Source organism: Stenella coeruleoalba (genome assembly GCF_951394435.1).
Source record: "Stenella coeruleoalba genome assembly, chromosome: 1".
NCBI lineage: Eukaryota > Metazoa > Chordata > Mammalia > Artiodactyla > Delphinidae > Stenella > Stenella coeruleoalba.
Window position 1 is genome coordinate 55,816,431 of NC_137169.1, and position 15,392 is coordinate 55,831,822.

At 41.4% G+C, this 15,392-nt stretch overlaps 1 protein-coding gene and 1 pseudogene across 5 annotated transcripts in view; one reads left to right on the plus strand and one right to left on the minus strand.

Annotated features, from left to right (window-relative positions):
• AK4 (adenylate kinase 4) overlaps nt 1-7,849 on the plus strand; it is a 76,839-nt gene extending 68,990 nt beyond the window's left edge. For all 4 annotated transcript variants that reach the window (XM_079920624.1, XM_079920626.1, XM_079920625.1 and 1 more), the window contains one exon: nt 2,584-7,849. In XM_079920624.1, coding sequence (XP_079776750.1) covers nt 2,584-2,698 — 115 coding nt within the window. In that variant the 3' untranslated portion in view covers nt 2,699-7,849. The remainder of the gene's footprint in view (nt 1-2,583) is intronic.
• Nucleotides 1,091-1,523, minus strand: LOC307196454 (nuclear nucleic acid-binding protein C1D-like; annotated as a pseudogene). The gene has a single exon. The product of its transcript is annotated as a nuclear nucleic acid-binding protein C1D-like (transcript).
• Nucleotides 7,850-15,392: the final 7,543 nt, after the last annotated feature.

The window sequence follows — 15,392 nt, forward strand, 5'->3', positions numbered from 1 at the left end:
TTTCTCTTAAGGGACTGAAATAATGACTTACATTTTGATACTCCCATATGTAAATATCTGACTTGGATAGAAGATTAGAAGAGACCTTTGGCCCCCACATGTCTGGAGGGTGTTTAAACAAAGAAGAGCTAAAACTACAGATTGCAAATTCACATGGCCCCAGAGGCCAGGCACTTACTGGAAATGAGTGTCAAACCTGGTGGGGGCCTTGTCAAGCTGGGCTGTTGAGTGACAGTTGAACTGGACAGCTTCCTCTGTTTCTCCAGCCAGTTATCACCCCAGGGACACTCAGGCTCAGTGTGACCAGTGATCCCTGATTTTCAAGAAGAGCAGAAATCAGGCTCTCTCTGTGGAAGAAAATCCCAATTTTTATTATTTTATTTTATTTTTTTATTTTTTTACACAACATTTACAGCTTTATTGATAGGGTATAGCCATTATGCAAAATTCAGCCATCATTATACAACCTCATTTCCCATCTAAAATAAATGCGAATATATTTTACTTTAAATGGGGCGTACTGGCAAAGTGCCAAGAATTAAAGACTAACTTTAAAGTCCTAATTTCATACTTCAAATATCACAAAAAGCAGTGATTCCCAAAACCATGAAAGCATAATGAAATAACTACACAGAGAAAAAGGACATTTAACTCATTTCATGCTTTCTTAATTTTATATAGTGAAAACGGACATATTTATAACTTCAGCATACTTCATAAAATCATTATTCATCAGAAACAAATATTTACAGAGAACATTTAACTTAAATTTCATAGTTGCTTATAAAAAGGCACTTGAAAGATTGACCTGTATAAAGAAATGAGTCTTGTCAAGAGATGGTAAACTATAAATATAAAATATACCACAACGTTAAAAACCTCATAGTGTTCTATAGGAAAATCTCTAAAGATAACTTAATCTTTCGGGGTAAAAAAGTATTTAGCATTACAGATTTAAAATGCAAATTTTATATATGAATTCAATAAGGAATACATTTAAACCCTACATTGCCACATAATCATCATCTATTTTGTGGAAAACAATAAAAATTACGTACTTTATGAACATGTGTACATCAAATCCAAAAGGTTAATTTTTACTTTTTCCTTTATTGGCAACTTTGATGCATTTTTTAGGTTTTGGTTCCCAGAGCGCGTTTTTTACAAATCTTGAAGCCACCCCCCATCCAGCTTGCCAGCGTCTTTCTCATCTGTTATGTCCTTGACTCTGTTCATGTATACTCCGATTCTTTCTAATTCTTGCTTTACTGGATGTTCCTTAGGATTGATTCCCTGAGTTGCCAAATAAACCCAAAATACTGAATGTAATGTGTAAGTAGAAACTAAATCCACTTTTCGCTCGTTCAAATGGGTCCAACTTCTGCAACAACGCAACTCATTTCTAGACACAGACGTCACGGTCTTCAGCGTCTCATCCACAGCACCAGTGGAATTCTCAAACGTTGATAAATACCATGACTTTCTACAGGATAGTCTTCATTAATTTCTTCGCCTGCCATTATGACCAACTCGCGGGCCTTCCACTCCTGCCTACCTGAAAGCAGTCAGCGGCGGTGACATCAGTGGTGCACCGTCTCACCCCAGTTTTTATATTGGCAACAAGTTAAAAAAATTTTAACCGCATGGAAGCCAAACAAACCCTATAAGTGGACTGCATTCGGGACAGCAGTGTACAGCCTCTGCTATAATCAGTTTCTGACCTTGCACCCCCCGAATAAGTTAGCAACCCTGTAGATATGACGTTGCTGATCATATTATTAGGACACCTCTTGTATTTCATGATCTATTGTTGTAAGTAATAAAGGTTTTAGAGTAGCAAGGATTGTCAGTGATTTGCTTTTTAATGGATATATTGAGGCAGATTTGGGGTTGTCCCTATAATGTTATTCTTGGATATGTTTTTATTTATTTTTTTAAGGTTTTTTTTGTTTTTTGATGTGGACCATTTTTAAAGTCTTTATTGACTTTGTTACAATATTGCTTCTGTTTTACGTTTTGGTTTTTGTGCCCCGAAGCATGTGGGATCTTAGCTCCCCGACCAGGGATCAAACCTGCACCCCCCTGCATTGGAAGGCGAAGTCTTAACCACTGGACCACCAGGGAAGTCCCCTTTAATATGGTTTTTTTTTTTTTTTTTTTTTTTTTTTTTTGCGGTACACGGGCCTCTCACTGTTGTGGCCTCTCCCGTTGCAGAGCACAGGCTCCGGACGCACAGGCTCAGCGGCCATGGCTCACGGGCCCAGCCACTCCGCAGCATGTGGGATCTTCCCGGACCGGGGCACGAACCCGTGTCCCCTGCATCAGCAGGCAGACTCTCAACCACTGCGCCACCAGGGAAGCCCCCCTTTAATATGTTTTTAAAGGGGAGAAGAAAAGGTGGCACGATGGTCAGCTTGCCAGAATTACTAGGGGTGTTGATACATTCGTAGGGGCTGTTTTGGCGCTCAGTGATGTGTGATATAGACAATGAGATTGTGCTTACATTATGCCCAGGATCTTCTGCTCTAACATCATGTCAAAAGGAAACCTAAAATGCTTTGTATGTTGGACTTTGTTTTTCAGGAGCCGAGGAGTACTCCACCAATTTTCTGGAACGGAGACTAACAAAATCTGGCCCTATGTTTACACACTTTTCTCGAACAAGATCGCACCTATTCAGTCCAAAGAAGCCTACTGAGCCCTCCAGTGGAAGAACCAGGAAGATATGGTCATCCATTCAATTGTATGTGTAGTGTTGGTGCCATGTCCCAATTAGCAGCTAGCTGAGATAGCTTGCAGCATCTTTTCTAGTTTAAATGGTGAACTGCTATGAAAACTAATGAATAGAAAGAGTTAATGAAGAGGCTCTTTTCTGCCTTTCTAAAAGAGGGGCTACCTGCACATGTTTAAGATGTCCCTGCACATGTCTCAAGTCCTTCACAAGAAAGCAAGCAAGTACAGGCTGGATTTCCAGTGGTGTATAACCCAAGCTCTAGCTGATTTTCGACAGCCATGTTGTTGCCATAGCGGCCTTTTCACACGTGATGGTGGTGGTCCCTGGTTCTCCCCAGCCCCCAAAGGCTGTTGAACCATAGCACCAGGAGGCCTGAGAATGCCAAGGGCTGTAGCTGCCTTTGTCCCAGGTTCTCTGGTATGTGTCCTCCTGGTGACAGTGGGATTGAAGCTAAGCTCTCAGTGGTTGCTTCTCTGGCCTTGAGTCAGTCTGCACAATTCATTTTTTCTCTTAGGAATGACACCTTCTCTCTGCATCCATACTCCATAGAATCTCTCCTTTCCAGTCATCCTGGAATGAAAGGATTTGGCTTTTACTACTTTTATTAGACATCTGTTTTCTCCCTTCCTAGACTATTAAGTAATACAGATTGTTACTGCTTTTATCCCTCTCAAATTCCTTTCTAAGAGCTGAGAGCTAGGGGACTGTGTTGAATCTCTTTATGCACTAGGAACTGAGCTATGTGGAGGGTCTATTTAAACTGCTGGTCTGACTCTCATGGGTTGACACTGCTCCTTTCTTTTATTGTGGCAAAATAAAACCCTCAGAGTCTTTAGGGAACCCTGAAAAACTGGCAAATATTCACCTCCATAAATGTTAAAAGATCATATCATATCTTATGTATGGAAGTAAATAAGACCATATGGAATTACTGGACTAAATGAATAGTTTAGCTTTTTAGTCAAGACAAAAAAAATGTATTTTGAAAATGCTGCTAAATATTGATGCTGACAGTGTTTTTCTCCTGTGAGTGACCCAAGCATATTATAAATAGTTGGTGAAGGGAATGGAGCCTGTGGCGTTGAGGAAAACATTGCACTAGCCATGCCTAGACTGATGATGACAGGTTTACGATTATGGGATTTGACAAAAATCGTAATTTTTTATTCTATTCCAAAGATGCTTTCTATAGGGTGGCCATTAAGTCTAGAGATATAGATCATACCATTTTGTCATTCACTGAAATGTAGTATCAGTAAACCATTTATTTAAGGATTTGCCTGGTTTCCAGACTTGGTGGCCATCTTTTATAATTCTTGCTCTCCTCTGGGAAGGACAATGAAATTTATTCCTGTTGCCTTAAAAATAGATATTCCTCTTCATGCATCGTGACTGTCCCCAGGGAGGGTCCTTTACTATTCCTGGGAGTGACTTTTGTCTAACTCTTCATACTGGTGAGAAAACAAAAGAAGCCTATTTCAGCATAGGTGGTGTTGAAACACATTATTTATCTTCCGAAGATGCCGCAGTGAATCCACAGTCAATTCACTGACCAGTGGATTCTGTATGGTAGCCGTACATCTTCCTTACAAATACTGCCCCCCACTCTTGCCAATCTCTCTCCCTTTGTCCCTTCATGTGAATGTTCTTTGGCTACCTTAGTGGAAACACAGACCAGTTTCCTCCTTATCCTCTGAATCAAAGTGAAAGACGATTATTTACTTTTTAGGTTTATGCATTTAAAATGCCCAGTTCAGGTATTTGAAACATCAGTGCATGACAGTGACTTTTTAGAAGACTTGTGTTTGAATGCCAGTTGATAGGGACAGGGTGAAAATCAGACATGCAGATACAGCTCAGGTTTCCTGGGGAATCGGGCAAAGAAAAACAAGTCTGCTATGAGGAAAATTGCTTCTGCCATAGAGACAATTTCCACAAAGTGGGAAAAGTAGAAAGTTAAGGTTATTATATGGATCATTCAGAAGAGGAAAGTGTGTGCTTTTTTGGAAGCAGAAAAATCTTCAGACCTCTTTCTTCACTTCTTTCAATGTTTAGCAGATGTTCCAGTGTAACCACTGGCTTTGGAGTTTTTCAAAGAGGCATGGGAAACGGCCTAGGTGACCCCTGATTCCATATACTCTGCTCCTCCATCCTTCCCTCCCTTCTCCCTTCCAGCAAAATAGATGCTTAGTGCCAGTGTCAGAACCACTCAGTGTGTCTCAACGCTGTGCTGTTTCTGAGGTTGCCCTGCAGTTGAGGGCAATCACCTTTGCTAGGTGAGGCCAATAAAAGCCAAACACTGTTTCTGTGGGCTTTGAAAGATGATACTTGTTTCATGTTCAGTGGCCTAAAAAATCTGTTTCTGGTTTTCTTCAACAAAGTCTAGTTTTTCCTTCGGTGATTTTGTAAAAAAAATAAAATCTTCTTGAAAATATTTTGACAAAGGTCAAATTAAAGGGATATCGTTCTTTAGTTTTCCTTCTACTGCCACACATGAGGTTCCATTACAGTTAGGCAAAAAGAGTAGTTTGGCTGGTTTCTAAGATTCCTACGCGGCCCCACCTTCTGTGACTCTAGCCAGCTCTGCGTTCAGTTTGCTTTCCACTATCCTGACCGGCTTCCCGCTTACTTGGAACTTGAAAATATTGCCGTGTTTAATACACTCTAACACTAAAGCAAGCATATAATAGGTACCATTTATCGAAGGCCTACTGAGTGCTATGTACAGTTTTAGGACCTTTACAAACATCTCATTTACTCTTTCCAGCATCCTTTGAGATAGGCACGATTCCATGTTTATAAACAAAGAAGGCGAGGGTCAGAAAAGTAAAGCATCTTGCCCTGGCTCCTGCTGCCTGCGCACAGTGTAGTCAGGACTCAAAGCCAGGTTTTCCTGACTCTGCTCCTGGATGTTAACTACCTGCGTCCTGTCCCAAGCAAGGCAGGGCACTGAGCTGCTTGGTTTTGCTTATATTTCCAAGTGGCCTCATGTCAAAAATAGCAGAGTTCACTATGGTGACATTCAGCTCTGTATGGGACTGTTCCCTTTTTTTGTTGTTTGTTTTTTGACTTTTGCTTAAGCAAAGGAAGCTGCTAGAGGAGAGTCTGAGCCCTTGATCCTCCATAACTACTCATTTGTAAATAAAGTGAAAGGCTGTCAAAGTAGACCTGGGTCCAGGCTAATCTGTGGCAGAGGCAAGCTCAAGGTCTTCCCCTACCCTTTCAGTGTCCATGGCATTGTGCCCCTGAAGGGACCTTTATGCCTGAGCCACCCCAGCCGTGGTGCTCACACACAGGCCTGGACTCCTGCGAATTCACCAGACACTACTCCCTTTGCTTCCCTGACATCAGAACAAATCCCTCCCTCACTCCCACCCCGAGACAAGGCCCTAGTAGTAACTGATCTTCCCTAAAGGGCTAGCAGATGAACAGATGGTGACTGAGCCCCTAATATAGGGTCATCCTTGACTTTCATACTATCTTCCCTGTATGACATTACACACGAACATGATCCTGAATGCCACATCCACACCTTTGTCCACCCTCTGATGTGGTGGCAGTGCTTATCATGCACGGTTCTGGCAGAAATGGGATATTGGCTTCCTGTCTCCCCTTCCTCCCACAGGGTCACTTCTGGCATCCTCCAGCAGCCCAGCTTCACCCAGGCTGTGCCCCTCTCTTCGGTAGGGAAGGGGAAAAGGTAAGAATAGGCATAGGTGACAGAGGATTCTTGGGAGAGAGGTGATGCTGTGGCCTTTTCTGCCGTTACTAGGTTGTTGACAGGATAAATTTAGATAGAAAGATGCCTATATAAACCCATAAATAGGGTTTTTGTAAAATTTAGTTCACTGGGACCTGGGTTCAATATCTGACTTTGGCTCTTTGTTTAAAGAGGTCTTACCATCTGCTGGGGGTGGGGAGTGTCTTTGCCCAAATCATAAAGTCAGCAGATTTCCAAATATATGAAGGTATCAGCATATTCTTGGTAGTTACTGTTTATTGGTCCTCGGTGCTAAGTGTACTGCAGCCATTGTGTAATTAAATCCTCCACAATGACCCTATGTAATAGATAGTATTATCTCAGTGATCTTGCCTCCTTGGATTTAAAAACTGAAATAATCCTGTCTCCTTAACCTTTTCCTTTACCTATAGGGATTAATCAGGAAACTCAAAAAGGCCTTTTTTGTCCGTTTCTGGAGTTTGAGCTCCCTATTCTCATGAATAGGTGAAACAATATATTTGCTCCCACCTGGAATCCTTGCTTTTGGCTCTGGTGCTGAGACAGGAAGTGGGCACTGGGTGGGTCCTGGTGGTAGTTGTACACTGTATATGCAGAGGGCATGTGTCTCATCTGTACTCTGCTGGGTTGCAGGATCTCGGGAGGCATTCGTATCTACCTGATGAATTTCATGTCTTTTCATTTCATAGACGATACCTTTTCTCACTGCAGTAGTTTTACCAGAAAGGCAATTCTGGTAAATAAGACAGAGGTGTATTCGTAGTATGAATTGCTTTCTCTCTATTCTCCTCCATTCTCAGTACTCCTTGTCTATTTGGTGTTTCAAAAGAAGAACCCAGTAGCAGAGACTTCTTTTAATAAGGGAATGTGGTCTGGTCATAAGTTATCATCCCTTTCCATAAATAACTGACCCAGTCTGGTTTCCAGATGAAAAGTGTGCAAGACCCAGGTGTCGGGGAACCATGAAGCTGTATTTCAACTATGAGGAAAAATCTGCTTCCTGCATCTGTTGAGATGTAATTACAAGTGTTGAGAAATGCCGTACCTTATCTTTTAACAAATTGCACAGTTCTTGCCAAAATAAATGCCATTATCTGTATGCTTCAGGGAATTCCCTAAATTGGGGTGTGTGTGTGTGTGTGTGTGTGTGTGTGTGTGTGTGTGTGTGTGTGTGTGTGTGTGTGTGTGAGAGAGAGAGAGAGAGAGAGAGAGAGAGAGAGAATATTCATTCCTTCTTTGGTGATAATTAGGCTATTCCAGAAAGCACAGTGTTAATTCTTGAAATAAAAGATTTCCTGTTTAAACACATGTCAAAGAGCAGCGCACCTTAAAGATTCTCCCTGGGGTTGATGTGTGTCTAACTTCGTTTCATAAAACCTTTCTCTTCTTCATTTAAAGCTTTGGATATAAAGTCAGAAATGTGTTAAATAAAAACAATGTTTTGTGTTTAATTTAGAGAAGAATAAAGGGAAGAAAAACAAAAACTCAGTCTTTATGTAAGCTACAGGGTGTCGGGGCTTAGAGGGCTTTTCTAGTTTTATGAGAATTTATACTACTGATTTTTATATGTTCTTGTTTTTGAGATGCATAGATCTCGGGAAATTGTTGAGTTACAGAGACATTTCACTATGATCCCTCTCGAGCTTAAATCAGTTCTCTAACCTAATGACAACTCGTCTCTGGTTTACTGTCCTGTGAGATGTCAGCTCCATTTTCCCAGAAGTCATGTGTTTACGATGAGTCAGTGCTTTTCCTCAGTGTGAAAGTCGTCGGCCCTCTTGATTTCGGTGTATGTGCTTAATTCAAAGATTCTAAACCTGTAGTCTAATCTGTACATGCTCTCTTAACTGTTAATTGTGTTATTGATTTTATCTTGCTTGAAGATTGATTCATACTTTTTAATTTGATAGAAATAAAGGTTTTTTTTTCCGCTTATAACTAGTGAGTTCCTTTAACATTTCTGTAGCTTTTTACACTTGGGAAAATACACATCTTCACAGAGATTCTCATTTATGCCACTGTGCAGCCACCCCCTCGTCAACAGTGTTTTCTACAATTTGTAGATGGAGAAAACAAGGAACATGGTGTTCGCTGGATAAGGTGACAGTTGGTGGCAGAGTGAGACCCTGAAACCAAGAGTTATGACCCCCAGTCTCATTTTCTTGTCTGTTCATCATGTTGCCTTACTTTGTTTACCCTCAAGCTCCTTATTTTCCAGCACTTTATTAACATATTTTCATGGACCTTCTTTTTTTTTTTTTTTTTGCCGTACACGGGCCTCTCACTGTTGTGGCCTCTCCCATTGTGGAGAACAGGCTCTGGACGCGCAGGCTTAGCGGCCATGGCTTACGGGCCTAGCCGCTCCGTGGCACGTGGGATCTTCCTGGACCAGGGCACGAACCCGTGTCCCCTGCATCGGCAGGCGGACTCTCAACCACTGCGCCACCAGGGAAGCCCCATGGACCTTCTTTAGTTTATTCTTAAAACAGCTGGATGATGTGAGCAGATCCCATCATCACATCCTACACAGATCACATCCTACAGATTAGGAGACTGGATCAGAATACGTGGAATACGTGACTCTAAGGTCCTAGAGTCCCGGCTTACTCAGCAGAAGCAGAACCCCCAGGCCTGTCTGGTGGGAGCTCGAGGCATGGAGGAAATACAGCCTCTGCAGGAGAAGCTCCCGGTGGCAGGGAGAGGGGCAAACGCCCTGGCTTCTCCCAACCTCATCTTCTCCCGTCTCCTAAAGGGGCCTTCCGTTAGCTGCAGCCGGTCAGAAGCCAGCTAACACAAGAGCCTGGGGAGCGCGTTCTCCAGGCCTCCATGGCCCTGAAAGGTGAACTGGACATGATGGCAATGTGGGAGATTGTTTTAAAGTTCAAACCATTCACCTTTCAGGAGGATTTTACATCTCTGCCCCATTGGCTTCATGCTTGGGTATGCGATGTGCTTTAGCCACTGGACTGTGAACAGAAATGAAGGTGCCGCTTCTGGGCAGAAGACTTAGGAGCCAGAGCATGAGCACCCATCTCTGTAACGAGACTGGCAGCCTCATGGGGCTTTTCTTTTACCTGAATCCTGAGGTAGAGACTTGGAGCAGGGATGCAGCCAATCTGTGATGGACGAGTAGTGTGTATGAAAAACCTTTACTTTTATAAGCCACTAAGATTTGGGTGGAGTTTGGTACCACAGCATAATTCATCCCAAGCTGACTGATAGAAATGGGTCCAAGATGAATATGTCATCCAGTTACAACTTTCTCTTATCAACACTATTAGGCTGTGGGGCTGCAAAGATGAATAAGACCCAGTTTTTGTCTTTGACTTCCTTACAGTCTCCTGGAGGGGATGGACACGATTCAATAACTACACGTAACTGTTGGCGTTAATCACTGGGTTACACTTGACAGAATATAGGTGGAGTGACTCTTGGCTGGCTAAGTAGAGACCAAGGGAGAGTTAATATTTGAGCTGAGTGTTGCAGGAAAGAGGGAACGCAGGCCAAGCGGATGGGATGTGTATCGAAGTATAAGCATGTAAGCCGGGTGGAGGCCAGGACTGGGGAGATAAAGGTAAGATCAAGTTGTATTGACCTGGTCTTAAAATTTGCAATAGACAGTACAGACTCTGCTGGGAAGTGACTTATCCGATTTGCATGATAAGATTGTAATTGTACTACAGGTCTGAACTAAGATGTAGGGTTCACCAAAAAGGAATGGTTGGATTATAACGAATGCCTCCAGAGGAGAGTTAAATGCCTCCAAGGGAGAAGTCAGGAACAAAAATGAGTGAAACGAGAGTGAGGGGAGGTGGTGTGGGGGACACTGCTTTTGCTGAAAGGGGAGCCACTATGTGAAACCTTTTTTTTAAATTAATTTTTATTGGAGTAGAGTTGCCTTACAATGTCGTGTTAGCTCCTACTGCACAGCAAAATGAATCAGCCATATATTCCCTTGAAATCTTATTTTTAAATGTTGGCAATTTAAACGTTAGAAAGCATTGCACGGGCCAAACAGCATATCATTTTAAGCTGGTGTGGGACTGCTGGATCAGAGGCACTCAGGAGGTAGGAATGAGGGTCTTAGTCTAGATATCTATGAAGTGAGGGGGTAGGATATGTAAGGGTAAGGCACTATGAATGGGACGATTTTCTAATTTTGATGACCAAAAGAAATGCATAGTTATATAGAATTTTGCTTTATCAGAGAACACCACCTGCTTAAATAAATCACTTGAGTTTTTTCTCCCAGAGTTCAGCTGGGTATGATTTTCCCCATATTTTCCCCATATATTTTCCCCGTTTCAGCCACTGAATATGTAAGCAACCAATAATTAAATGAAAACCATACCCATACTTGAGGGAACCTTCCTAAACTAGTTATGTTGTATATGCATTTTATATATGTGTGTGTAAATAAAATTATATATGTATAGGTGTGTACATATATGCCTATGTTACAGAAGATAACATTTACAGTTTACTGAAGGTTTACTCTGCGGTGACAGGCAATGGGCCAAGCATTGTATACCAGTTATAGATGATGAACCTCAGGCTTAGAGAAATTAAATAATTTGCTCAAGACCACCTACTCAGTAAGTAGTAGAATGAAGACTTCACCTCCAGTGCTCCCTTATGATTATTCAGCTGTTCTTCCTCATTCTGACTCTTACTACCCAAAGACCCAGAAGGACCACAAGTAAAGGGCCTGCAGTCAAGGCATCTTTGGCCTTGGGCAGGACTTGCAGGAGTCAGGGTGGAGAGCCTTGCCACTTGGAGGTGACTAGGGCCTGAGCAGCGTTGAGTTTCTCCTGTGACCAGCTTTTCTCCTAGTCAGGATCCTAGCGCCAGTCCCTTTAACAAGGCAAGAAGACCTCCCATGGAGAGATTAGGTCTCATATCCCATCAGGCGTTGCCATCTTGCGCTCCCCATTCTAAGTCCATGCACCCTGAGAAAATGATTCCCTGCTGAGGAGGAATCAGGGATACAAAAAGGAATGGGCTATATCCAGATTAGTCAAGACAGATCAGCCACTCTCTTCACAGTAATGGGCCAAATACACTGACCACTCTAGATCCACTATGTTATATTCCATCAACCACCCTGGGTGCACTGACCATCTCAGACTACTCTGGACATGTTGACCTCCAAAATGTACCCTGGGCACATTGATCATATGCACTCAGCACAGTATGGAAGCCTTCTATCAGCCCAGCAGGGTCAGGGAGAAGCGGGTACAGGCTAACATTGCTTAAAGACCTGACTGAACCATCTTCCATATTTTATCTGTATATAAAAAAAAAAACTGCTGTTTCCCCCATATGAAGCCAATAAAACAGCCCAATTATTTAGTGTTCATATGAAAACCTTACCTAAAAATTTATAAATGTTGGTATTTATCAATAGAGGTTAGATGGTGAGGGCTCTTTGAAGATGACATGCCTCAATCTTACTCTTTCTACATGTCTTCCCCAAACTATAGAGATCAAGGAAAGCAAACAAAATCACAATTAACTCACCGCATAACACAATTAAATCTACCACATAACCAGGAAACAGAAGACTGCGAACTCTCATTGCATTTGAGTGGAGAAATAAATATCTGTAATTAGTAGCATGGAGCCCATGTGGAAATGGAGAGTGAGGTAGGGATTATTTGGAAAAAGGAGAGTGCAGTGGCATCCCAGAGAGTCCCACACTAAGTGGAAAAATACTGAGAACAGCCATGCTGGATTAGAGACCTCACTAATGGGGGAAGGAAGGGGCTTGAAGGTACATGGGGCTAAATGTTTCTAAACATGTATGAAGAGGTGTAGCTTCTGGGAGAGAACAAGAAGCTTGGAAGGAGGAGATATCTCTTGGAGAGTTAGTGAGAAAGAGGGAAGAATAAAGAAGTTGGTGGAAATTCAGTTTTTCTAAACTCTCCCTAATCATCCTCCCTTATCCCACAGAGCCTCTTCGTTAAAGAAATTGTATTTCACTATACCAACTGAAGAGGGGACTCTTGAACTAAGAAACTAGTAAGTCACTCAAACCCTTCAACCCTATCTGTAGAAACATCTGGTCCATCCAGAAAAATCCAAAAGTCTTGAAAATGAACAGGTGAAAGCAGCCAACATCCACACAAAGTCACTTTCAAAAGGGAATAGAGACTCAAAAACCTTCATCTGGGCTTCCCTGGTGGCGCAGTGGTTGAGAGTCCACCTGCCGATGCAGGGGACACGGGTTCGTGCCCCGGTCCGGGAAGATCCCACATGCCGCGGAGGGGCTGGGCCCCTGAGCCGTGGCCGCTGAGCCTGCGCATCCGGAGCCTGCGCTCCGCAATGGGAGAGGCCACAACAGTGAGAGGCCCGCGTAGCGCAAAAAAAAAAAAAAAAAAAAACTTCAGCTGATGAAAACACCCGAGACCCAACATTCAACCAGAAGACACTGTAGTACAACACTCCAACATGAATCATATATTGTTAGACAAGGCATAAAAGTTATGAAAAAAAAAGTTATGAAAAAACATCACAAATCAGTAATTCACAAATGCAAAAGAGAAGTGGGCACAAAAAGAGGTGTGGAATAAGAATTGACTGAATGCAGAAAAGAAAGTGATTGAAATGACAATGATCTCCAAAATAAGGACTAAATTACAAGATGTACAAGAGGGAATAGATTCAACAAAGTATACAGAGGAGATATGGAAAAGTGAAATGAAAATTTCCATGAGGTTGAAACAAAATAAGAAAAAGTGAAAAGCTCAAAGAAAATAATGGCTATAGAAGATAGACAAAGAAGACCTCATACACCTATAACTGATTCTGTAAAGAAAAACAAATAATAAAGCCAATGTTTAAAGCTATAATTCAATAAAAACGTACCAATAAATAAATAAATAAATCCTTAATCTATATATTGAAAAGGACACTGTATATTGAAAGTTACACCATGGAACTTTGAAAATTGACTCAGAATAGTCAACTTTAAGACATATATATTTTTTAACATCTTTATTAGAGTATAATTGCTTTACAATGGTGTGTTAGTTTCTGCTTTATAACAAAGTGAATCAGTTATACATATACATATGTTCCCATATCTCTTCCCTCTTGCGTCTCCCTCCCTCCCACCCTCCCTATCCCACCCCTCCAGGCGGTCACAAAGCACCGAGCTGATCTCCCTAAGACATATTCTTGTATGTCCAGGAAAACTCCTCTAAACCTTCAGGCAAAAAGACGAAGTGATTCAATGTACAAACCAAACAACAATGGCACAATATTTTCAAGGAAAGAAAGTGTGAACCAAGGATTTCATATCTAGCCAAGCTGACCTTCGGAGATGTGGCAAAAAAAAAAAAAAAAAAGAAAGTTTATAGTTGATGACTCTGGGTGTAGGGCACCAGGGGTAGTATTCTTTTAACTTTCCTACAGATGGGAAAAATTTTAATTACTAAGTGGCAAAAAAATTTTAACTTTAAAAATGTATTGACTATTTTGAGTATTTACTGATTTCTTAATTCCTCCCTCTCCCCAGCCCCTGGTAACCACTAATCTACTTTCTGTCTATGGATTTGCCTGTTCTGGAAATTCCATATAAATGGAACAATATATGTGGCCTTTTTTGCTTGGCTTTTTCACTTAGCACCATGTTTTTAAGGTTCATCCATGTTGTAGCATTGATCAGTACTTCATTCCTTTTCATGGATGAATAATATTCTATTATATGGGATATACCACATTTTGTTCATCTAGTCATCACTTGGGTTGTTTCCACTCTTTGGCTATTATGAATAATGCTGCTATGAACATTAGTGTACAAGTTTTTGTGTGGACATACTTTTTTTTAACTTTTTTTTTTGCGGTATGCGGACCTCTCACTGTTGTGGCCTCTCCCTTTGTGGAGCACAGGCTCCGGACGCGCAGGCTCAGCGGCCATGGCTCACGGGCCCAGCCACTCCACGGCATGTGGGATCTTCCCGGACCGGGGCACGAACCCATGTTCCCTGCATCGGCAGGCGGACTCTCAACCACTGCACCACCAGGGAAGCCCTGGACATACATTTTTAATTCCCTTGATTATATACTTAAAACTTAAGTTCCTGGGACAAATGTATGGATACCAAGGGAGAAAGGGGGCAGTGGGATGAATTGGGAGATTGGGATTGACATATATGCATTATTGATACATGTATAAAATAGATAACTAATGAGAACCTACAGTATAGCACAGGGAACTCTACTTGGTGCTCTGTGGTGACCTAAATGAGAAGGAAATCCAAAAAATAGGGCATATATGTATACGTATAGCTGATTCACTTTGCTGTACAGTATAAACTAACACAATATTGTAAAGCAACTACACTCCAATAAAAACAAAGAATTAAGTTCCTGGGTCATATGGTAACCCTATGTTTAACTTTTTAAGGAATGGCCAAACTGTTTTCCAAAGTGGCTGTTACCATTTTACATTCTCACCAGCAATGCGTTCCAGTGGGTTCCAATTTCTTCACACTCTTGCCAACACTTGCTATTGTGTTTTTTTAATTATAGCTATTCTTGTGGATGTGATCTTATTGTGATTTTGATTTAATTTCCCTAATGATGTCAAGCATCTTTCCATATGTCATTATTGGCCATTTGTACGTCTTCTTTGAAGAAATGTCTATTTAAATAATTTGCCCATTTAAAAACTGGGTTATTTGTCTTCTTATTGTTGAGTTGTAAGAGTTCTTTATATACTGCATACTAGACTGTAATCAGTTATAAGATTTGTAATATTTTCTCCCATTGTATGGGTTGTTTTTTTCACTTTTTTGATAGTGTCTTTTGAAGCACAACAGTTTTTAATTTTGATGAAGTGCAATTTACCTAATTTTTCTTTTTTTGTTTGTGTTTTGGTGTCATATCTAAGAAACCATTACCTAATCCACAGTT